The sequence below is a fragment of the Quercus suber genome, unplaced genomic scaffold (assembly GCF_002906115.3).
Source record: "Quercus suber isolate HL8 unplaced genomic scaffold, Cork oak 2.0 scaffold_136, whole genome shotgun sequence".
Classification (NCBI taxonomy): domain Eukaryota; kingdom Viridiplantae; phylum Streptophyta; class Magnoliopsida; order Fagales; family Fagaceae; genus Quercus; species Quercus suber.
Window position 1 is genome coordinate 384,451 of NW_027069598.1, and position 23,780 is coordinate 408,230.

Consider the following 23,780-nt stretch of genomic DNA (forward strand, 5'->3'; position numbering starts at 1 on the left):
AATAATCTCAATTCTCAACCTTACCAAGACACCAATAATTCTCTCACCCTTTTTTTGTTGAATGTTACTGCATGATATTTCTTAACCATTATTTTAACTATTTATAATATATATAGCACTATAAAGTTATTAGTTATAGAATTTTGTGAATAAAATGAATAATTTATATATATATATATATAATGTGGATAGAATAAAGAATCGGTCTAATATTGGACAAACCTTGAATATATTAGGATTTGCCAATTGACTTATAAAACTCTTGTTTATAAATTCATATTATTGATTTTTTTTTTCAAAATAAAAAATAAAAATAATTAAAAAATTAATGCTAATAATGTATTGTTGTCAACCTCTAGTATTGATATTCCAATTTTTTAAAATTTTTGAACAAAGAACTTCGGCCCCCTAAGTTTGAATCCTGGTTCTGTCTCTAAAACATGCTATACATGGGGAAAAACTAACATGCATGCATCTTAGGTTTGATAAGAAATTAAGCCAATGGAATATATGGTTGGCCATTTTCTGGACAATCAAATTGCATTGATCATAAAATGGCATGTAAGGCATGTTTAGCATGGGAATCAGAGGGTCCTTTTTTAATTTGGTAGCTAATTGTAATGTAATAACCTCCCCTTACTTTGTTTCCAAAATTACAATAAATGCTGGATTGTGTTTCCAAAATTGACAATAATAGGCGTGTCATGCCATTTATTTTCAATCTGTATTCTTGCCGCATAAATACCCTTCATGGCTAGCCCTGTCTACCCATCTCAATTCTTAATGCCTTTGCCATGGCTTCATACCTAATTGCTCATGTTCCCTTTGTTTCCCATCTTCCATTTCCAATCCCACCCAATCCACCTAGTTATCCATCCCTTCAAAAATCAAACGTGAATGTGATCTCAAAAAAGATTACTGGATTGTCAAATCGGATCAATGATTTACCAGAAGAAATCCATATTTCAAAAATTAATAAACCTACAATTGAAATGTAAGTGCGTTTCTTTTATGATTAAGAATGACTTTCCAATACTTCTATGAATAACAAGCTTTTTTTTGCTATTGTCATACGGATAGTCTTTTTTATGTTATTCTTATTCTAGAGTGAATGGTTTAAACAAATCTTCGCCTTTTCCATGATATTTCACCAAATGGCCTTGGGTTTTTCTTTGGGCTATCAAATTTCTCATGCATCTAGTTTTTGAGTCTAAAGTCTAAAGTACACAATTTCTGTTTTTTCCCCAAAAATATTTGTGTGCCATAATGAAAAAAAGGTACATAGTGTATATTTTTGGGAAACCGAGTTTTGTTTTTTTGTTGTACTGTTCATTCCTTTCGACTAATTGAAATGTTTTTGTTCCTTGGACTGCGTCGGACCATACCAATAATATCAATAAATAATTTGCTCAACTTTTTTAATTCGCTGATTCTGAAAAAAAAAAAAAAAAACTTTTTAATTCACTCACATTTTTAGGTTAGGCCAATTAAAATTGCAGTTCCAATTTTCAGAAATTACATTGCATGCCATAGGCACAAGTCAATGTGTGCTGAAATATTGTTTATATTTTATAGTGTATACTTAAAAAAAATAAAAATAAATAAATAAATCTTATCGCACACTTCTTATTGCATACGTCTGAATGCATGAAATTGTGTTTTCAAAACACCATTTCAGCTGAAGTGGCATTGTCTGCCTCATACACATGTTATGTAACTATTACAACCTTTTAATAAGCGACCATTTCAAATTATGAATTATTTATTCAAATAATTGGTGTCTGATTTATGTTTGCAGGGATAAGACGAAGATAAACAGGTGTTTGTGTAGAAAAACTCATTTGTTCAGGGATTGTAGAGACCTGTGGTGGTATGTCCTGTTCCATAGTCCTCTTATTAATGTTCACTTTAATGTATTATTTCTGCATATCAATTTTTGTCACACGTTGTTCAACTTGGTTTATATTTATATTCAATTAATTATAAACTACTAGTAAAATAATATGGAGCTTTTACAAACACAGGATCATCAATGCAGGGGTTGGGCCGACAGTGTTTATATAATAAATCCCAGGACCCAATTTAATAGTGAAAAAGGAATAGCATTTGTTAGCTTATATATGATAATCTTTGAATCTGTTCTATACTAACTTGTGGCTTATGTGCTTGATCTATGCAGGGAATACATTTTTATTCCATTAAAAATTAAAATTTAAAATATAAAGCTTATCTCTAACCCAAAAATAATATCATTTTGTTAAAAAATGTGTTCCTCAATCTTCTAACTGTATGGAAGGCTTTCTAATCATTTTATTTTTGTCAATCTAACACTCTTTTAGGAGATGAGTGCATACGTATTTGAATCTTTTTTAGTTGCAATCTTTTTGAACGATTTAGGCTCTTTGATTTAGTTATTATTGCTGTTACAGCCATTATGTGTGTCTTTGATTTAGTTACTTCTATTCATTGAAATGCTCCAAGTAAGACACTGTCAAAATTTTGTCTGCCTGTAATGCAAGTTTAAGGAGAGCATATTGTTATTGGAAAGCATTATAGAGCGGCTATTTTCTAGTTCTACTATGAATTAAAAGCTTAAATATTACAATCAATGCCTACTTTATATGCTGGGTTTTGAGATGGCATGTCTTATAATTAAATCTATTCATCAGAACATCGAAGATTCCTAGTATTTCTTATTTTACTTCTCTTTGTAGCAAATCTATTTGTTTAACATTGATTGGATTCTTGGTCCTAATCATAAATAAATAAAAAATGGTTATATTTGATGAATGCTTGAGGGTGAAAACTTCAATGATCAACCTAAGCACAAAATTGTGTTTAGAAATTTTTTTCTCAATCTCTCTGTTATATTTAGACTGTTGATCTGAGTACCTCATAAACATTCTCTCATTTTTTGAAAACAGGATTCCACAATTTGTAAGCACTTCATTTTGTGCTAAAAGTATATAGGTCATTTCATTGATTTCTATTCCACTACATATGTGGCAACACTAAATTTTCTTGTTTCTCCTTCTTTCAGCATTGATAATCCTAGCATTTTCATTGAGAGGACAATATAAGCTACACACCTTTTAAATATAACTAGGCGTGACAAGCCCGGAAATCCATGGAAGAAGTGATCACAACGTCTAAAGCAAAAGCTTTAAAGACACAATATGCCCGGAATACCATGGAAGGGAGGGTCAAATGTCTGAAGCTATGGACTATGGGTTTGGTAAAATTGGAAAATATGAATGAGAAGGCAAAAATATTTGACAAGCCTCAAGAATACAGCCACATTAAGAACTACTTAGCCGTTATTGGAATTTGGAAATACAAGTGTTTGTTTGAGCAAGGTTGTCCTTCGATTAATCTAAACTAAAGTAAGGCCATCAATTGTGGGAAGTGGGGTGAAGATTTCTGCAAGCCTCGAACTTAGGTAGAAGATTCATCTCTCTATTTAGCCAAGGCCAAAAATTAGCAAGCAATTAAGAAATTTTTTGCCACGCCAATGTAGTAGATTGTTTTGTATCAACCATTTCATGGATTCATTTTCAGTAGATAATTGTAGCTTTGAATTGAGTCTCTCTCTCTCTCTCTCTTCAATGCAACATTTGTCTCTTATGAATTATGTTGAAGAAACTTCTAACTGTGCATATTCTGGACTTGCATCTTATGTTTAATGTGGACCATTATTTTAATAGTTCAAAGCAAAATTATTATTCTAAAAGGGAATTCAGTACCACTTCAAAATTTCTAGTAAAGATAAAAATTGTTGCTCATTGAAAATCAAAAACGTGAAAAAATGTGTAGCCAGAAATTGTTAGAGATATTGGTCTAAAAAATTGCAAACATATATAAAAGAGATGACATTGTTATAGAAACTAGTCCAAATTCCTTTACATGTAGTTGTATTAAAGTTAATTGGAGAACCTGATACTCTGTACTTAAAAAATTGTAACTAAATTTCCCATTTTTATTAATTTTTGGAAAAAAATTCAACATTGTATCTCTCTCTCTCTCTCTCTCTCTCTCTCTCTCTCTGCAGCAATAAAAATGGTAATCCACTCATGCAAAGGCATGGGTTGCTCAAACAGAGTTTCCAATCTTGCTCCAATGACCGTGTTTGGTTTGTTTGAAAGTTGGAACTGAATATTCTTGTACTAACTTATATTGATAAAACGTTTCAAAGTTGTTGCTAATTGTATAATATTCATTTCTAACACAAAAATAATGTTGTAGTTTTTAACAAAAATAATATTGTAATTAATACCATAAATTGACAAACATGAGGGATCATAAATAAATGATGCTATTACAACTAGTCTACTAGAGTATCATTAAACCCCAATATACTTAAGTTTCATACTATATTAAATTATCAATTAAAAATCAACTATTACTCACTTTTTAAAATCAACATTACATAATGGGTATTCATATATCCCATTACATAATAAGTAGCCCATTAATTTAGAACGAATCAAGCCTAATAGAATCGAATTTCAATAATCAAATCAAGAAAAAAAAAATCAAATCAAATTAATAGCTGAAATTGCTTTAAATGTCACATGGAAATAATATCTAATAGAACAATCAAATTCAATAATAAGGAAATTATAAAATAAAAAAATACCTAGGAAAAAAAAAATTGTTCACATATTAACTAAAATTTAGCAAAGAGGATCAAAATTGGTAGAATAGAGCGAAATGGACTAAAATTTAAATCGAAGTGGAATAAGAAGCGATTCATATGAGTTAACTTATTGGAATAGAAAATTTTGGTTATTTGAACAAGACTAATTGGAATTGATTTGTGCACGACACCATCATCCCATGGAGAATGATTTTTTGTTTTTCCTTTGTTTGTTTTAATCATGCATTATGTCTTCTTAGTTCTTAAATAAAATGAATCAATCTTACGTATAAAAATACGTATCTTATAGCATGTGAGTCACACACGAGTCCATGATACCCAACACAATAAGAGGAAAAAAAAACAAACACAAAGATCCAAATAGAGAGAGAGAGAGAGAGAGAAATATTGAAAAATTGGAATCCAAAATTCAACATATTCTCTTTGATTCAACATTTTTCAACATCTGGATTCACTTTGCATAAATTATTCCATTTGCAACAGTAAAATGCTTAATTTAATTCCCATTTTCCGATGATTTTAATCTTTGCTACTACTTATTTGCTATGTTGGACTCTTTAGCTTACGTGGCAGCTACTGATACGACTGTCTTATAATTTACCAAACCGCCGTGCACGCTAACCAATGAACTCAAATAAACTTTTCTCTCGTAAGCGTTTGGTTTTCGAGAAAGTGCGGGTCGAGAAAATTTTTTTCAAGCATCATTTTCTCGAGAAAAAAAACCCTATCCTCCCAAATGAGCCGCCCTAGTAATAGCAGCAGCAGCAGAAGTAGTCGTTCTCCTTCATCGTCTTGACTCTGTCGCTACTTCTCCGGCGATCAGATGAAGTCGGAAACGGCGATCTGACCGGCGAGAGATTTCCACCACTCCAAAGATCAGAATCTCCTCTCTCCGTTGACTCAGGTATCACTCTCTCTCTCTCTCTCTAGATATATCTGTGTGTGTGAATCCATGCATGCAGTTTCTTTTTTGTGAGTGTGTGTGTGTGATTTTTGTTAAAATTTGTTGTAAATTTTTTTTTGGATGAAAAATATTTGGGTGAGATAGCTTGTGAAATTTTATTGGGTGGGCATTATGTTGTACTAGTTGCTTTTTTTGGTTTCATTTGTGTAATTGAAAGTGTTAGCATTTACTGGATTTTTCTCTGTATGTGTGTGTGGGGTGTAATTGCATGACACCACTTAGTTGAAATTTCTTCTTATATTGTGTGTTTTGGGCTTGAAACACTATGAAAAACAAAATAGACTGACTGGATGTTTGTGAATTGATCTTATAATTCCCGAAAACTATCTGAAGATATGCTTTATTGAACTTTAGGAGAAAGGCAAGAGTTGTGACTTCTAGGAAGCATGGACACTTCATTTGGGGTGTCGTGCCGCCGTGTCATGTTGTAATTTTTCAGAAATTACCCGTGTTGCACCTGTACCCATACCCATATCGTGGCCATGCTTACTAGGTGACTAGGCTCAGTGGCTAGCACAAGTTGTTGGGGTTAGTTAATTTTTTCTGTTTTGGTTTGGGAAGTCAGGGGAGGGGAGCATCTGTAGTGAATTTCATTCCCTCCCCTCCATTTTCTTGGCAAATATGTGTAGCACCACGTGTTTTATTTTGTGAAAGCTTACTTATGCCCAGCTCAACATGAAATTGAAGAATCTTCAATCCCTTAAATGTTCAAACGTTGTAACATTCACAAGAATTAAATGTGGACTTCGATGTTGTCAATTCTGAAATTTACCTAATAATTTCTTTGAATAAAATTCTTTTGGTGATTACTTTATTATAGATATGTTATGGAACGTGTGAACCATAATGACAGTTAATATAGTCAGAATATTTATAAATAGGATTATATTATGTACTTTTTACTTCTAATGAATGTTGTAAGAATGTTTAGAAACTTATGGGGGTTGGATGATGTTGATAATGGATGACTGGATATATGAATTGACTTCCTCTGACACTTGTATGTTAATCCATGTAAACATGATTTGCATTTGAACCTGATTTGATTCAAGAATACCTTATAATTTTTATATGTAATTAGTTGAATGCATTTTTTTCAGATTGAGTTGTAGGTTTTGGTTACTGATTTTGGTCTAATAAGAATTGGGCTGTAGTATGTTGGTTACATCTATGTAGTCAATGAGCTCTAAGCTCACATGGCACTTCCTCCCTTCATAAAAAAATGAGGTGAAGGGTGAGGTAATGTTTTAAAATTCACTGGGTATTTGTGTAACTTGACAATAAAAAAGAAAAAAGGCATGTATTTAGAGGGAGGAAATGTTATTGCTTATGAACTCTCATCAATGTTTTGTAAGTCTAATGTATATGTCCAACATATTTAGTTTTGTGCTACGAGACATTGGATGCACTCTGCAAACCTAAATTTAATACAGGACAGGAAGCTTCTGTTCTACATCTATCTACCATGCCGATGGTCTTGAGACTTATTGGGCATAATATAGTAATTTGGATATGTTCTCATGTCATCCCCAATTGAATAGATCAAGAGGCAAATTATGTTGGTAATATATGTATGCACTGGCAGTGGCCAGCTCTAAAGTCAGCCATGAACTGCTAACCTAACGGTGTTAAAGGGGTATGGATTTATACGTGATTCCTGCATTCAATTGCTCATAAATGAAGCATATACTAATACTCGTGACCTTATACTTTCACAAATTAATGGCCAGTTGGTTTGTTTTGTGACCTTTCACCCATGGTTGACAATTTTGCTCAAATTTAAGTTGCTGCTGCAGAGAAGAAGAAAGAAAAGGGCAATTAGAATAATGTTATACTGAAGAAGAATTTGGGAAGTGAGTGTTTATAAGCACAAATATAATTTAACTTCCTAGCATGCTAAACAGATTATGGTCCTATAAAATATGCGTTATAAAATGCATTGTGAGTTGAATCGGTGTTGGGAGCCTCTAGATTGTGGTTTAAAATTTTGCTTGTTTGTGAGTTTATTGGGTAAGAGAATAAAATAATGAATGCCGTTTAAGTGTTTATATTGTTGAAGGATTTTGAAATAAATAAAATGAAGTAGAATCACAGATCATAGGTTTTTTTCCCCTTTAAAAATTTACAGTTCTAGATATTGCAAGCTGATTATGGATTGCACCTGTGGTGGTCAACAACCTCACTCTCCACCTTGCTCTTAAAAAGGGGAAGGTTCCATTTGAGTTAACCTCATTGCCATATTATCTAGCACTGATGATGATAACTTGAAAACTCAGTACCCATACATTAGTGCAAAGACTTACAACATAAAATGGAACTGTCCAACCAAGTTTTCACTTCATATGCTGCTATGGTTGCAACAATCTATCTATTTAGAAATTGTTTTTCTCTTTGAATCTGATATTAATGACTAAAAGGCCATCTATCTATTGATCCTAATAAAGTGAAGTAGATGCCATGTAATTAATACATGATCCATTTGATAATGTTGGACTAGGTCACTTGCATTTTCTATTACTAATCACTGAGATGATCAGTATGTCAATCGGTATGTTGAATTCTATTTTATCATGTGGCACGAAATATATTTATCTGTCCTTTATTGATTTAGGAATGGAGCAATATGACCTTCAAGGGCAAAGACGGGATATGAAGCACAAAGGAAGGAACGTAGTATGGTCAATTGCAATGGACAAGTGCCTTATTGAAGCCCTTGCTGTGCAGGCTAGAAACGGGAACAAAATTGACAAATGTTTTAATGAAAATGCTTACACTGCTGCTTGTATTGCTGTGAACTCTTGTTTTAACTTAAACTTGAACAATCAGAAAGTAATTAATCGACTTAAGACAATTAAGAAGAGGTATAAGGCAATGAAGGATATGCTAAGTCAAGAGGGATTCAAGTGGAATCCAAATACAAAGATGATTGAGTGTGAAAGCGACGATCTTTGGAAGAGATATGTGGCAGTAAGTCTTCACACCCCCCCCCTTTTTTTTCTCTTTAAAATGTGTCATACTGTTGTTTACAATATTCCTGTTGGTGTTCATGGATTCATTGGAGTAGGCACATCCTGATGCAAGAGGATTTCGAGGTAAACAGATAGAGATGTATGATGAACTAAAGATTGTTTGTGGGAATTACCAAGCCCCTAGCCGTTGGGCTAAGATGAAGGACGGAAGCCATCCAACAGATTTCAGGAATTGTGATGATGACTCTGTCTCATATCTTTCTCCAAGTTCAGAAGAACTAAGCGACACAGATGGGACAGAGTCATATACTGGAACACCAGAGTATGCCCAAATGCCAGATGGTACTCACGATCCTCCTATGGCCCAGCCTCTCAGACAAATCCCAAAACGGTCTCGTGGCTCAGAGGCTCTTCAGGATGCAATGTTGGCTGTGGCATCCAGCATTCGGCGCTTGGCTGATTCTATGGAGCGAAGCAAATGCTCAATTGACTCACATGAGCTATTACAGGCAGTGATGGAGATCGATGGCCTGGAAGAGGCTAAACAGATGTATGCTTTTGAGTATTTGAATGCTGACCCTGTCAAAGCTAGAGCCTTCTTGACTTACAACCCTCGAATGAGGAAGACGTATTTGTTTCGACAGTTCTGGTGGTGGAAGGGAAAGTAGGGCCAAGTCTTAGGACTTTTGGGGTATATAACTCATGATATTGTTGGTGTTTTCTGGATGTTTGCACATTATTTGAACCATCTTTTGTTGATGTTTTTGGAGGTGACTGTATAGATATCAGATATTCACAGGGTGAATATAATTGGCAAGCAGCTAGGATTGTAGAGACATGTTCTGGCTTCCATGCTGCCTGTTTTGGAAGTGAAGCTATCAAACTAGCAGTAGGCTTAAGAAGATTTATTTTCTTGCTTTTTACCCCCTTTAGATTATCTAAACCTGGAAATAGCTGGTGGACTTTTCTCTTTCAGCCTTACATGGAATTTATGTGTTTACCACGAATTGTTTCAAGCTGTGTTGTCGACTGTTGAGGCCTTTTCAGCCTTGTTGGTTTGTTTACAATTGTTTTGCCATTTCCATTGGATTTGGATGCTAGCAGACAGGTAAGCGACCAACAGATTAGAGCAGTTGGGTTGAGCATTACACTAAAGTGTACTACGCTGCATGTTGTAGACACCAAAATTTTCACAAGTTCTTAATTATGTTTTAAGCTGTGCCTTTTTTAACAATTGGTATGCTCTTTCTACGTCTTATTATCATTACTATAATAATAATATTATTATTATTATTATTATTATTATCATTGCCGTTGACTTCAGAAACGAAATTATCATATTGGTGCTGATTCTGCTGGGAGGAACTTCTAATTCCAAGTTGATCTTTTCTGAAGATGAATTGATTTTGCAACGTGGGAGAAATTACTTTATGTCACCACTTTGAAATTAAAACTAAAATGAATTTGATCCTGGAATTTTTTTTCTCTCTTATTTCTTTTCTTTTTATCATAATTATTAGAGCTGTATTGAACCGGCTTACTGATTTAGTTCACAGCAAATAATTGGCATATCCTACTTGACACTAAATTATTGTTTATTTAAGGTAAAGACTAAGCACTGAATACATCAGCCCGGGAGGTCATTTATAATCTGAATATTAGAAGAAAAAAAAAATTAACGATTGTGAATTTTAATATGGAAGGACAGGTGATAACCTTTCCATGACCAGAGCCAATTTGGCCTGTAACTCAAAACATGCTCCATCCATTTCAAATCAGTACTAGGGATTACTCTGCTTAAACCAATAAATATATATAAAAGGTGAATGAGAAGGAACTCCCGGAGGAAAAGAAGAAGAAGAAGAAGCTTAAATTTGATATAAGGATTCTCATATAGACTACATATTCCATTTCAGAAGTAATTGGGGAAGGGGAAAAAAATTACAATAACTTATTCAACAATGATCTGATTATTACAAGATGTACCTTTTTAATGTTTGTTGGTTAGAAAAATGGCAGCTCAACTTCCAGACCTTCTGCTTGTTCTCTTATTAAGATATTAATTTGCAGAGTTTGGGGAAGATTGTCAATAATATCATGATGTGTAACAATATGGAAAGAACAAAATTCATCGAAGGAACTCTTCTTATCTGTACCCCGAGGCCCCATTCCTAGTAAATCATCATTTGTAGCTAGTACATCAACTCTCAAGAATCAACCCTTGACAACTTCACCAATAATCTCCGCAAGAACAAGTTCCGTTTTTGAAATGGTGGAACCGATGCATATCACGCACTATGATTTCGCGTCCGGTCACAAGAGAAATATACTTCGTTGCATTATGGCAATCTCCACAAACTCGGAGGTTTTTTCGGATGTGTATGGTTGTTCCCGGGCTGGTATTTAACAGTCCAAACGCAATAGCCAGCTTCTCACTATGGCTATTGAGCAACTGCTTCTTAACATCATCCTCCACATCATGAATCGAATTAGTATCAGGCACATAACCAGCAGCCTTAATATCTTCTCCCAATGTCTCAAGAAAAGCATATATTCTTTTGGATTGGGGATGGATAGTGCTTCCAGAATAAAAACTGTGAACCTCATTTTTCAATTCCACTAGGCTGCAGCCAGGAGTCTTTTGAAGCCCAGTCTTCTCCATCATGGTTCTCACTTGGGCCATTTTGTCCCACATTGAAGCTGTGGCATATATATTCGAGAGCAGTACATGGTACCCACCTTCATCTGGGTTTAACTCAAACAGTTTTTTTGCTGCCTTCTCACCCAGTTCAACATTTTTGTGAATTTTACAAGCGCCCAACATGGCACCAAATACTGTAATCCCAGGCTCAACAGGCATATCTTGAATGAAATCCCAAGCTTTATTGAGCTGTCCAGATCGACCAAGAAGGTCAACCATAGCTCCATAATGATCCATGGCAGGCTCTAAACCATAATCTTCCTTCATGCTGGAAAAGAAGCGGAGACCCTCTTGCACCAAACCTGAGTGGCTGCAAGCAGAGATAACACACAGAAAAGTTATGTCATTTGGCTTGATGGTTCCCTTTTGCATATCATTGAACAATTCGACAGCATCTTTTCCAAGGCCATGAGTCCCATATCCATCTATCATAGCATTCCAAGTTGTCACATGCCGCTCCTCCATCATGTCAAAGAGCTTTCTGGCAGTGCGAATAGCTCCACATTTAGCATACATGTCAACAAGAGCAGTCATCACAAAGACATTTTTGTCCAAACAATTTCTTATAACAAGTCCATGCATCCACTTTGCTTGACGCGTAACTGACAACTCTGCAAGAGCAGGAATCACACTCACCAATGTAAATGAATCTGGTTTTATATTTTGGGATTGCATCTCACAAAAGTGATTTAAAGCCTCATTTACCCGCCCATTTTGAGCATAACCTAATATCATGGCATTCCATGAGACAATGGTTTTGCCCTGCAAGCCTTCAAATACTTTAGCAGCAAGATCAACTCTCTTACATTTGGAATACATGGATATCAAAGAGTTCTTTACAGAAACATCATATCCAAGTTTCAATTCATCCACTAATTTATGAACAAATTTTCCCCGCTCAAGATCACCCAAATCAGCACACGCATGTAAAGCTTCCATAACAGTAACATTGGTCAGCTCAACCCCTTTATCTAGCATCTTCTGAAAAATTGCCATTGCTTCCTCAGGATCTCCACTTTGTACATACCCATGAATCATGGAATTCCATGAAACAACAGTCCTTTGTTTCATCCTATCGAAGATCAACCGAGCAGTCCCCACCGATCCACATTTCGAATACATGTCTACCAAAGCAGTAGAAATATTTACAAGCAACTCAAACCCAGCTCTTATAGCATACCCATGAATCAACTTCCCAATCCTCCAAGACCCAATATTAGCAGCGGCAGGCAAGACAGTCACCACCGTGATTGAATCAGGCTTCTGCCCTTCCTCCTGCATCCTCAAAACCAAATCTAATGCCACTCTCGCCAACCCATTTTGCGCGAATCCAGCAATTATCGTATTCCAACACACCAGGTCTCTTTCAGGCATTCTATCAAACATCTTATACGCATCCTCAATCTGTCTACACTTCGCATACAAGTTCACAACCCCAGTCATTGCAAACACATTCGACGAAAACCCATTAGTTATCACCTGCCCATGAATCTCTTTACCCCTCCTAAGGTCCGCAACATCACCACAAACTTTCAACAAATAAGTAAAGTTATAAACAACAGGCTTAACGTCATCACACTTCATTCGAACAAAAAACGACATGGCGTTGTGTAACGACGAGTTCTTAGCATACCCTTTAAGCATAGTGTGATAAAGCACGTCGAGTTTATCCTCAATGGGCTCGAAAACACGAGCAGCTTCGTTGACACTGCCGTACTTGCAGAACAAGCTGAGGAGCTTGGTTTGGAACAAGTGCTCGCTGTAGAGGCCGTTTTTGATGATGAGAGGGAGGATTTGGTGAAGCTCTTTCATGGAAGTGCAGAGCTCGAGGAGGAGAGCTGAAGGGTGCTTGTAGACATGAGAAGGAATGTGGGTTCTTTGGGACAGAGTGTGAGAAGTGAGGTTTGGTATAGAGGGAGGAGTTGGTGGTGATGGAGGTTTGTTGTTTGTGAGGTGCAAGAACTGTGAAGAAGAGTTCATCATCATCTTCTTCTTCTTCTTCTTTCTATCTCGCTTTCTCTACATTTGCTGCGGCTGTTGAGTTGAGGATGAAGTTCTTCAAAATTTTGTTTGTTTGTCTTAAAAAAAAAAAAAATAAAAAAAATAAAAAAAATAAAAAAAGGTTCTTTATTGCAAGTTACAACTTTTACAGAGGGAGAAATAATGAATTTTTTTTTTTTTTTTTAGAAGATAATAACCAAGTTCTTGGCAAGTACAGTTTGTTTTGATGTTTTCTAAAAGAATGTGTTATTTAAAATATATATAACTATCTCATTTTTCTTTGTTCATTAGCAATCTTAAATGCGTTGAAAAATAAATTTTAATTTCATTTATTTAGCTTGTTATATCTAAAAATAAGTCATATTTTTTATATTGATTAAAGAGAGTTTTCATTTGTCTCATTTTTTCTAATATTATCCAAACACTAAAAAAATATGAAAAATTATCTTTAGACAAGATTTTTCATTAAAACAAGCAAAGCGTTAAAAAGGAAAAGTCTAAAAGCCTCTCCACTATTCAGAGATTGTTTTCACACCCTTCCAAATGTTTTTGTGTTGTGATGAGTTTAAGTTGTACTTTCTCAAATGTTATATGTAATTCAATAATTGAGGATCTAAGATGGGAAAATTTTATTGTATATTTTTTTATCTATTCAGTCAACTTTGGTCTAGTTCAACCCATTTCGGTCCATTTCAATGAAAGTAGAGACATTTTGCATTTGGATTTTGGACTCTTCATATGCCCAACAACACAATCGGCTAAAGTTCCACATTAAATCCAACTCAGTAGTAATGAATCACTAACATTTGAGTGATGATGCACAATGGTTGTTCGGAGTAGTTAATATTAGATCATGCCCCTTTCATTAGCATTAGCATTGAACGATGATGCACAATGGTTGGTCCCAATGCTGGAATATTATGGATATGATTTGGTTGCCAGATACTACTTCTGGAGTCCGCGTTTTTTTTTTTTTTTTTTTTCATTTTTATAATCATCAGTTCATCACCAAATACCAATGGAAGGTGAAAATGACAGCTTTTGACCATGTTAAGCCTTGTAGCACAATGACATTGCCTCCTTTTTCTTTACAAGAGAACTAGGTTGGAATCACCCCACCCCACTGTTACAACTATCGAATTCTAAAAAAGAAGCATAAGAAATTTCTGCCACATTAAGTTTCCATTGAAGTAAAGTGAAGAATAATTTAACAGACAAGGAATAAAAGGAACCAAAAAAAAAATGTAAAGAGTCTCTCACACTGACACTGGAATCACAAAGTTGCATAAGTCAATAAACAAACTCAATTACTCATGAAATGCTTGCAATTTACTGTGAAGAGAGATAAATGAAAGCATGTGTTTTCTTATACCACAATATAGAAGGTGAATCCTAATCAGCCATACTAGCATCCTGAGCCCACATCATAAGCCTTAGTTCTGCGATGGTTTTCAGTACAATCATGAATCATCTGCACCTTTTCAACTATGCCACACAAAAGCATGTAGAGCAACTTAACCGAGCTACTTTGATTTTTTGCCAAATGTTAGCTAACAGAAGAAGCAAATGCCCTGTCACTAGTGCAACTACTAACAACAGTAGTTCAACGTTATCAAAAAATCTGACAACAGTAATCGGTAGTGTATCCATACATCATCCCAAGTATTTAGTCTCTTCATACCTACAGTCCCAGACTAAGCATTCTATGAGGAAGAAGGATCTAACTAAACCTCATTCGATAGTTCAAGAATCAAAAGACCATAATCCATTTTGTTGATGCAGTAATTGTGTTTATTTCGTAAGTAAGATGGTCTTTTAATTAATTGAATAGGTCAGCTGGGTAGTTGAAGAGAAGAGAATGCATCTAGAAAAAGTGAAATACCAAATCCATGTGATAATTGATCGGGAAGGGGAAGAGCACAGTGAAACTAAGGCAAAAGATGTTTTTAGGCTTAACATTAGCCAAAATTATACAGAAGCGACAAGAACATAAAAGAATATTTATGAACTTAACTAAAGCCTTTTCAGTAAACTGATTGGGTCTCTTAATCCCAATAAAATTGAGATCGGCTTTATGGATCCCAAATATACAAACTAATGAAAACAGACTTTTATTTTAAGAAGGGATTGAAACTGAAAAATTAATGAAAACAGACTTTTATTTTAAGAAGGGATTGAAACTGAAAATTCCCGTGCAATAAGGTCATGTTTGGCATACATGATATACAAATTTCATTTGCGAAAGAAAATATGTACATAGTTATATATTCACATACTGTCATGTACTTTTGTGGATCAAGTACATGGCACATAAAAAATTTCTAGTGTTGGACGTCCAAGCCTTGCAGAACATCTCCAATGCAGCAATTAGAAGGCACCTACCAAATATTCAGATTCCAGAATATTTTTGTGAGTTAAATTATGTAGGTAACAGTACTGGCAGAAAGCACCAAAAACACTTATAGTAATAGCAAAAGTAAATGATTAGTAATGTCATGTACCAGAAAAACTACAAAATTAATAACGATCATACAAGTCTATGGAATCATCTCAAAATGGTTCTCTTAAAGCTGTTAACAAGAGAATAGATTGTTAAGTACAAAATATGATCTCCACCTTGTGGCCTCCTATGTTAGATTTTTAACATCCCTTTTATCAAAAAAATTGCACAGTAATGACAAGACTTTTTTAATAGCAAAGTTTCTAGGCATACTTTGGTAGCCTAATTTAAAACCAAGTCAGTGTGTACTCTTTAGAGAATAATGCACACAACAGCAGTAGGTTAATACACTTTCGGCCATTCAGTAGATAGAAATCAACTGTGAGTTAACAGGACTAAAATTTCATGCCTCAGTAGAGACCACCAGACAATAAATAATAAGCTCACAACACACTAATGACAACATACATTCAAACACCCCTTTCTTTCCTCTCTCATCTCCTATCCCCTGTCAACTCACATTCAAACATACAGTTAAGTTGCATCAATGGACAGGCTTATGTCAGTGTTGCATCCTACTTATAGTTCTTATAATATAGTGACTACGAATAGACCAAAATCTCTAAGGCAAACCAACTGCTGTCCAGATTCTATAAAAGCACAGAGCAGATAAAAATTTCAGCCTTTTAAATGGCAACCTAGTAGGTGCAGGATTACAGAACAGACTTGTTGAAAAGCTACACATACATGGACTTTTAAGATTTATCAAATGACTTAAAATGAATTTTCCCTCAATGGAATTATGTACAAGTGAAAGATTACCATTCATTTCTTTTGATATAAGATGATCAAAATTCACATCAAAGGACTCATTTGGGAGAAAATTCATAAAACAAAGAGATCTAATTTAATTGAATACCAACAAAGATCAATTCCTATTGCTTAAATCTTAAGTACATGGGGTGACTGAAATGCGGAAAGTAGTAACTTCTATATCCAATGGTAAGATATCTTCACCAGAAAGATTAGCATATCAGGAAAAGATTCTAGTAACTGAAATAAGTGCAATGACTCAAGGAAGAATCATCAGCATTATGCTTTGCACAATAAGCCAGAGCATCTCAATGCAAAAGCCAAACCACAAAATCAATACTCCTTAGCAAGGTCACATATATTAGAAGGGGTTTGGCTTCCCTCTAATACTTTTTAAAATGAAATCTAATGAGAAACTGCCACATCACCCACTAACTAAATTAAAGGCGGAGATTAACACCCACTACCACATCATTCTATCTCAAGGAAAAACTAACTACATGTCCAATTGAAAAAATACTTGTGGTAAGCCAAACTCTATTAGAAGATTCTTTTTCTTGTTTTGGATAGGTTATTAGCTCACCCTCCACTTGCTCTTAAAAATAGAGTAGGAGCCATTTAAGCGAGGACTAATTGGCATCAAGAGATCATCTAAAAGTACATGTATAACTTATTTGTAACAAAAACAAGAAACTCAAACTACAAACATATTACACCAGGAAACATCCCTCAGTACACAAATTGAGAACTAACCAAACCAAAGAATTGCAACTAAGCTCCGAAACCCATCTTAACGAAACGACCTTATCTTAAATTCACAAGTAAATATAGATAAGATAACAAAATTTTGACATTAACCCATCAATTATTCCATAATATCATATCAAAAAACCTGTACTTGTTTACATACATATCATTAAGAACAATCTAAAAATCAATTTTCAAAAACGAAAAAAAAATAATAAATAAAGCATTGACAAATTTTCACATGACCTTAAAACTATAAGACTTTTCCAACTTACAAAGCAGCGTGTGGCAAATCAAAATCAAGCTCGAACACGCGGCAACGCATCAGGATCCCCGCCATAGTGCGATATCCGAGCAGCCATATTAGCCACCTGAGTCTGCATTTGCGCCGCCCTGACTTTCGTCGCGGTGGCGCGATGAAAGAACTGCTCGCGCGACAAGAGCCTCACATTCCTCAAGTACTGATCGACCGGCACCGCGCCCTCCTGCGCCGCCTTGTCTAGCGCGTACACGGCGTCCTCGATCGCCAAGTCCGCCGCCGTGCAATCCATCATCTGCTTCGACAGCGCGTCCATACACTCGAACGCGTCGTCCACGTCCACACCTTCTCCGAAGCTCCGCACCTTCGCTTCGTTCTCTCTCAACCAGGATTCAAGAATGTCCGCATTCATCAGGACCATCTGCAACTGCTGCTCCAACCCTTCCTTCTCGTCGTGCATTTCCTTCACGGCTTTCCTCAGCTGCTCCTCCCGGTGTCGGAGCACCGCCTGCGCGTTGATCATCCCTTCCATCTCCGCCTCACGCGATTTCCTTATCGAAACCACCTCGACGTGCACCGCCTCCACGAGCTTGTTCACCGCATTCCTCTTGAACACCTCCGACGGATCCTCCGTCTGAACCGCCGCCGCAGCCGCGGCAGCACCGTAAGGGGAAGCCGGGTAGGACCGCGGCGGAGGAATCGCAGGGCGCGTGTAAGCCGCCGCCGGCGCGTGAGTGGGTCCATAAGGGTTGAAATTAGGGTTAGGATTAGGGTTCGGCCGGCGCTGCGAGTACAGCGGCGGATCGCGGCCGAAGTGGAGGCTGAGATTCCGGGCGAGGTCGACGAGGTTGGAGCTTGGGTAGATCCAGTTCTGCAGGTAAGGGATTGACACGAGGCCCGAAGGGTTGACGTGAGGGTGAGGGCGCTTGATGATCATGTCGCGCGTGGGGTTGACGTAGACGCAGGGCGCGTGGCGGGGGTAGGACTCCATGAGCCAGACTATGATCGGGATGTTGTAGGTGACGGACTGGAAGGAAACCGGGATGGTGCCTTCGGCCTGGAGGAGGTTGACGGAGCGGCCGTCGTTGTGGGTGAAGGTGGCGGTTTTGGGGTCGAGAGATGGGTATGCGGAGGTTAAAGCAACGAGGTGCTGGCGGATTAGCCATTTGGTGTCTTCGGAGTATGGGAGGGCGGAAGGCCCGCGTTGGGAGAGGACGGAGCTTAGGAATTGTTGGGTCTCCATATTTTTTTGTTGTTGGTGTTGGTGTTGGTGTTGTGTGTGTATGGGTTTTGCGAGGGATGTTCAGACCTTTAAAAATATCAGAGGAAATGGGGATTTTGTTGGGGGGAGGAAAGAGATGGGGGAAAAAAAAAATTTTTTTTTTTTTTTGTGCTTAGTAAGGAAGTTTTGAGATATATGCGTGTCACGGTGGCAGCGTGTTGTTTGTTTTGCAAGGAGTAGTGAAGAAGTAGTGGAGTTTCTTTTTGGTCCTATCTATGCATTGGTGGGGAAGTTTTATACTTTATACACGAAAATATAAATAAACTAGCCTCCTTACTCCGCACGGGTGATATGATTCTCTTTTTTATTTTAAGTGTAATGTAATTTTTTAACTAAAATTTAAGATTTAAAATGAAGTAAACGGTTGGTTTTAGTATGTACTAGTTTTTAGGAAAAAATTGTATCAAATGTGTGTGAAATATACTTAAATAAAGAGTGTGCAATTTTTAGGAAAAAAGATTATCTAATTACATTAGGGGTATTTTTGACATTTTATGAAGTTATAACTATCTTTCTAAATCTTCTTAATGTATTGAGATAATACAATAAATTTCATTAACTAATAAGAACTTGTCATCTCAGCTGTAATAAAAAATGTTGTTAATTTTTATTTTTATTTTTTTGTATGTAACATTGTTCATGCATTTGAGCTAGTTTCGAGTTTGACAAAGGCAAGAATAAGAATTATGCCGTAAAAAGGTGGCAATTCACGTTGACATGTTGTATTAATTAATTGAAAATACATAGATCAGCCCTAATATGACTGATTTTTCCCTTATATTTTTGAGTTAAAGGATTAGGGACTTGAGTTTCAATGCAAAAGTTATGGATACCATCATTGAAATTCTTTAATTCTTCAATTATATTTTAGAATTAATATTTCTATTAGATAAAAGTTACATTTTTAAATATAAATATGGTCATTTCGAGTTGATTGCAATGTAGAATTGGCCCATTTAAAATGGTGTTAAAGCATGTTTATCCACTTTGACATGAACCAATTTATACTAAATACTAACCCATGGAAAAAAGGGTATCCTATTTATGAGTCACGTCAAATTAGGTCTCCATTTTGTTGTTTGAGTTTTTTGAGGATGTTTAGACCATTAAAAATTGAGAGAGAGATGGGAATTTTTTTGCTTCCTAAAGAAGTTTTGAGATCTATGTATGCATGTATGTGTGTGTTGTTTGTTTTACAAGGAGTGTGTGGTGGTACCGTAGTGGACTTTCTTTTATGGTTTATGAATTGGTGAGAAAGTCTATATTCAAAACAAAACAAAATAAATAAAATAAGGTAAAAAAGTAATTTTGGTGATCAGTTTAGATAAGAGCATGTAAAGGCTAGCTAATTCAACTATTGAATCTGGTGTGAGATAGTCTAGTTTTTGACTCGACAAAGGCAAGAGTAAAAATTTGGGTTAAAAAAGGGTGGCAATTTATATTGGGAGGTCGCATTTATGTGTTCAAATATATATCTTAACCCTAACATGACCATTTTAATAATTGTGTCAACATCTCAATGCAACTTATTTATTAAGCTGGGTGACACAACACGACCTATGTCAACTCATTTAGTACACGGTTTAAGAAAATAAGATGAAAATAGAGTTTTTTTTTTTTTTTGTCTTCTTTGTTTTGAATAAAAAAGTTTAGGAATTTAGAGTTTCAAACTCTCAATACAAAAGTTATCAGTATAACCATTGAAATTCTTTCATTCTTCAATTATACTTAGAATTCAAATTTCTATTAAATAAAAATATTTATTAATATGAATTAGGTTATTTCAGGTGATTACAACAAAAAATTGATCAATTTAAAATTGTGTTAAAGCATGTCCATCCACTTTGACATGAACCAATTTATACTAAATACTAACCCGCAAAAAATCATATTGTATTTGTAGGTTATGCCAAGCATTGTCACCATGCTGAAATTGATGACTTTATATATATATATATATATAGACAGGTATGGTGGTATCCACAATCCATGCCTCATGCCTGCTCGACTAGAATTGCTGGCTTGCTGCAACTAGTACGCCAGCATCGTTTTAATAGTAAGCACTAATCAATAAGAAGTATTTGTCAATGGAGTAATTTAAGAGAAAACAACCTATAGCATACTTAAACATCTTTTCATGTGACCCTTAAGATATACTACAATTTAGTATACATTATAGTGGTTGAGTGATATTGATTGGTAATCTTCTATGTTCAACGCTTAATTTATGCGCGTATACATCAATATAAATGCACTTCCAAAAAAATATGAAGAACAAGTAATTTGTTTTGCACTGATTGAAGCTTTTACTGAAAATCGATGGAAGAGTGCACAGGCTACTAGTTAATAGTTATACAAGAGGAAACAGGTATACTAGCGTGATGGATACCATCATGGTACTCACAGATTCTTGCATAAGCTACAACCTGGTGATGATTAAATGCCGGGAGAGGAAGGGAGAGATTCTATTTCTATGAAACTTTTACTGCGATTATGTTTTAAATTCTGAGATCAACTTTGGTCTTTTAGTTCAAATATACTTCAATTCAAAGCAATTCTCACAATTCAAAAGCAGGATTGTAACCTTCAATCATCAGAAGTTTTTAGCAAAGGATTAGACACACACACAGCATTTACCACTGCATTTTCCCCCCGCCGGGTGGGAGGGTGTTGCGGGCGTGTGACGGAATCCAAAGTAGGAGAACCATGGAGTTTGGCTGACGAAACTATGTAATAGTCACCTCTCACATGTTACCTGGGTTGAAAGTGTTGCGCATATATGAAAGTAATGCAAAGGTATCTAAATGAATAGAAAAGGTGAAAAAAGAAAGAAGTGAGAAACCAAATAATAAGCCAGAAACTAGCAGATGCATTTTCATTAGTAAACCAGAAACAACCATCAACACAGCCATCCCAAACCAACCACATCTGTTTACATTTTCTCCTTTTGCTCCAAAGTCATATTCCTAGTCCTAAGGAGATGGAGAAGAAACAAACTGCCTGGGCGCACTGAAGATGTCCTTGCCTGCAAAGGGAGATGTCCACTCATTCAAACCAGCAGAAGATGATGTTTCTGTAGCCACTCCACCATCCGATATGAATTTGCCGTTTGTACTGCCCAGTCTAATGCCTGAACTATTCCTCAAAAATGAAGAAAGCCCCAGCCATAGTCCATTTGATTTGGCAGATGATGGGTAATCCAAAGTCCAATCTATACTGGTATAGTCCAACTCAGGCATCAACCCCCCTGTATTCCAATCCACATGTGCAGGTGAGCCAAATGTTCCTGCTGAACCCTGACCAGAAAACAGCCCGAGGGAGGATGGAACTGTAAGTGAATGTGAAGATGCACCCATTGTTTTCCATGAAGCTCGAGGCTCAGAAGGAATTGAGTGTGAAGGTGAAGATGCACCCATTGTGCTCCATGAGCCCCCCAGGCCAGCTGATGTGGAATCCACTGGCCCAAACATGAATGGATATTCATTATAAGGAGCCTGATGGTAGAACTGCTCTGCTCGCTGATTTTCCGGACCAAAGCTCCCTGCACTCTGATTTTGCATGAATTTCCCATTTGACCTTATGTTGTCAACACCCGGAACACTGCTTGCATACCATGGAACTGCTCCTGATGCTGACGCACTAATGCTAGAAACAGGGTTTTGCTTGGCATTTATGGACTGGGGGCGCTGCATCACAACCACTGGCTCCCTCACTGCTCCTTGCTGTATTATTCTTCCATCATTTCCAACAACACCAAGTCGTGCCTCCACTTTTGCTGATGGAGGTGCTACTTGCATAGGTGGTGCCAAATTCAATGGAGCAGAAGGGCTTGCTCCCATAGCGAGCCACCTCTTCTCTGCCAGTGCCTTCAGATGATTTGCCTTTAAAATCTGTAGGTTCCTATTCCCAGGTTCCGAAAATGCTGGCACTGCCATAGCTGTCTGGGGGTAGTTATAATCCCTTTCAATTCTTCTTTGCTGTATTGTAACTGAAGCTACAGGCATTTCTTGTGCTCTTATCAGGTTCCTTGCTCCAGCCATTTCCTCTGGCTTTGACATAGTAGCATGCTGTTCCTGCTTCTGTGTTCTCAATGTATCTTCTGCCTTATCAAGATCACCTTCAAAAGTAACAACAGCTCTTTCAACCTCTTGCTTTGAGCATTTGTATCTCACCTCTAATGCTGAAATCCGAGCAAGCTCTTCACTAATATCAATCTTCAAATTGGCCTGACTCCCAAGGTTCGTATTATCATTTTGGTGATTTTCTTCTTCATTTCTCTCAAAAAGCCAGGTGACTGATTCCTCTACCTTGCCCTCATTCAACATCAGAGCCAATGTTGCGCGTTCAGAAGGGAACCCCATTGCCACAAGCTGCTGAGATAGTGCTTCCAGCTTTCTTGACATGAGATAGCCATTGCAACGGTCATGCAACTCTTGTGCCCGCCTTTCTCTCTGCCGCTGGTGCTTCCTCTCATTTTTCAGACGGATCTTCTCTCGTCTGTCATTGTCAGAACCAGGTACTGCCTCTTGCCGTGGAGTAGAATGAGCAATTTTATCTTTTGGGTCTTCAGACTCACCAGAGCAGCTGCCATTGTTGGAAATTGAGTCATACTCCGATACCGTTCCATGAGGGCTACTAGAATGTTCATCTGTATCATCTATATTACAATAACGACCATTGTCATGAAAAGGTGGCGAAGTGGCAGCAGATGATGTTTCAATGGAATGGAATGTTCCAGAGACTGGATTGTAAGCACTTGCTGGATTACCACCCCCAGTGTTGCTAGATCCAGAAGGCTTAGAAGAAGTCTTCTGCTGTTCCTTGGTTGCCCCTGCAGAGGGCTTACTCTTGGATTTAGACTTGGATTTTGACGCTGGAGACATCTTTCTGGTTCAAACGAGCCAAAAATGTTACTGCAACAATTATAAGAAAAATTATTTTTTTAGC

The 23,780-nt window shown here is 36.5% G+C and overlaps 4 protein-coding genes and 1 long non-coding RNA gene across 5 annotated transcripts; 2 read left to right on the top strand and 3 right to left on the bottom strand.

Annotated features, from left to right (window-relative positions):
• Positions 1 to 465: 465 nt before the first annotated feature.
• On the top strand, positions 466 to 3,651 carry LOC136068814 (uncharacterized). The gene is made up of 3 exons (XR_010630137.1): positions 466 to 994; positions 1,799 to 1,870; positions 3,041 to 3,651. It is a non-coding gene; the product is annotated as an uncharacterized LOC136068814 (long non-coding RNA).
• A 1,649-nt stretch (positions 3,652 to 5,300) lies between these two features.
• Positions 5,301 to 9,824, top strand: LOC112035455 (uncharacterized). Its single transcript, XM_024068282.2, has 3 exons — positions 5,301 to 5,561; positions 8,233 to 8,588; positions 8,686 to 9,824. Exons 2-3 carry the CDS (start codon positions 8,235 to 8,237, stop codon positions 9,256 to 9,258), a joined length of 927 nt encoding a protein of 308 aa, XP_023924050.1. The 5' UTR covers positions 5,301 to 5,561; positions 8,233 to 8,234; the 3' UTR covers positions 9,259 to 9,824.
• An 893-nt stretch (positions 9,825 to 10,717) lies between these two features.
• On the bottom strand, positions 10,718 to 13,362 carry LOC112035403 (pentatricopeptide repeat-containing protein At1g11290, chloroplastic). The gene has a single exon (XM_024068238.2). It carries the CDS (start codon positions 13,275 to 13,277, stop codon positions 10,821 to 10,823), a length of 2,457 nt encoding a protein of 818 aa, XP_023924006.1. The 5' UTR covers positions 13,278 to 13,362; the 3' UTR covers positions 10,718 to 10,820.
• Positions 13,363 to 15,433: 2,071 nt separating this feature from the next.
• LOC112035266 (protein ELC-like) lies at positions 15,434 to 19,023 on the bottom strand. Its single transcript, XM_024068092.2, has 2 exons — positions 17,568 to 19,023; positions 15,434 to 15,670 (listed from the first exon to the last, which is right to left on the bottom strand). The coding sequence occupies exon 1, from the start codon at positions 18,792 to 18,794 to the stop codon at positions 17,592 to 17,594; it is 1,203 nt and encodes a 400-aa protein (XP_023923860.1). The 5' UTR covers positions 18,795 to 19,023; the 3' UTR covers positions 15,434 to 15,670; positions 17,568 to 17,591.
• A 2,659-nt stretch (positions 19,024 to 21,682) lies between these two features.
• Positions 21,683 to 23,780, bottom strand: LOC112035447 (uncharacterized). The gene has a single exon (XM_024068272.2). It carries the CDS (start codon positions 23,714 to 23,716, stop codon positions 21,806 to 21,808), a length of 1,911 nt encoding a protein of 636 aa, XP_023924040.2. The 5' UTR covers positions 23,717 to 23,780; the 3' UTR covers positions 21,683 to 21,805.